This window comes from Mesitornis unicolor, unplaced genomic scaffold (genome assembly GCF_000695765.1).
Source record: "Mesitornis unicolor isolate BGI_N332 unplaced genomic scaffold, ASM69576v1 scaffold9867, whole genome shotgun sequence".
Taxonomy (NCBI): Eukaryota; Metazoa; Chordata; class Aves; order Mesitornithiformes; family Mesitornithidae; genus Mesitornis; species Mesitornis unicolor.
The window spans coordinates 37,691-38,310 of record NW_010194318.1 but is presented as its reverse complement, the minus strand read 5'-3'; the positions used below and the strand labels follow the sequence as shown (position 1 = coordinate 38,310).

The 620-nt window shown below is 57.3% G+C and overlaps 1 protein-coding gene across 1 annotated transcript in view; it reads left to right on the top strand.

Annotated features, from left to right (window-relative positions):
- The window catches only part of ITGB2 (integrin, beta 2 (complement component 3 receptor 3 and 4 subunit)), a 6,239-nt gene that overhangs the window by 169 nt on the left and 5,450 nt on the right, over positions 1-620 (top strand). Inside the window, exon 2 of the mRNA XM_010187751.1 lies at positions 252-340. Within this exon, the coding sequence (XP_010186053.1) occupies positions 252-340 (89 nt within the window). The remainder of the gene's footprint in view (positions 1-251; positions 341-620) is intronic.

The window sequence follows — 620 nt, the reverse complement described above, 5'->3', positions numbered from 1 at the left end:
ATTGAGAGGCATGCGAGGGCTAAATCCTGCATTTCCCAGGATCTGGAGTTAACTTGAGCCAGCCCAGCTGAGGGACAGTGAGGCAAGTGAGGACCCTGCCAGTGCCCGAGTGTGGGTTTTATAGCCAGGGCAGGCTCAGGACAGCATGGGTGTACTTTGCTGGGTGTCAGAGCACCCCATGACTGCTGCCACCACAGATTGGCCTCCCCCAGGTCCCCCCTGATGCCAACTCTGTCTTCTCTCCATTTCAGCCTTTGCCATGGAGTGCCCCAAGATCAAGGTGGGGACGTGCAAGGACTGCATCCAGTCCGGTCCTGGCTGCGCCTGGTGCAAGGAGCCGGTAGGTCCACGTAGCCTCTGGTGCTGTCACCCCTGCCATGGTCAGCTAACAGGCAGTGGGATGGTCACCCTGCCTGCCCAGCTCTGCCGCAGTGGATGGGGGAGACTGCGTCTGGGAGTGTTTCATGTCCTACATGGTGGATGGGGCCAGGAGGGATCTGACAGACAGAACCCTTCAGCCTTCCTTTCTCTATCAATACCCTGGAGACCTGGTTTGGGAGCTAGATCACCTTGTAACAAGCCCGTTCAACTCTTGCTCCTCTGATTTTTTTTTTCCTGCT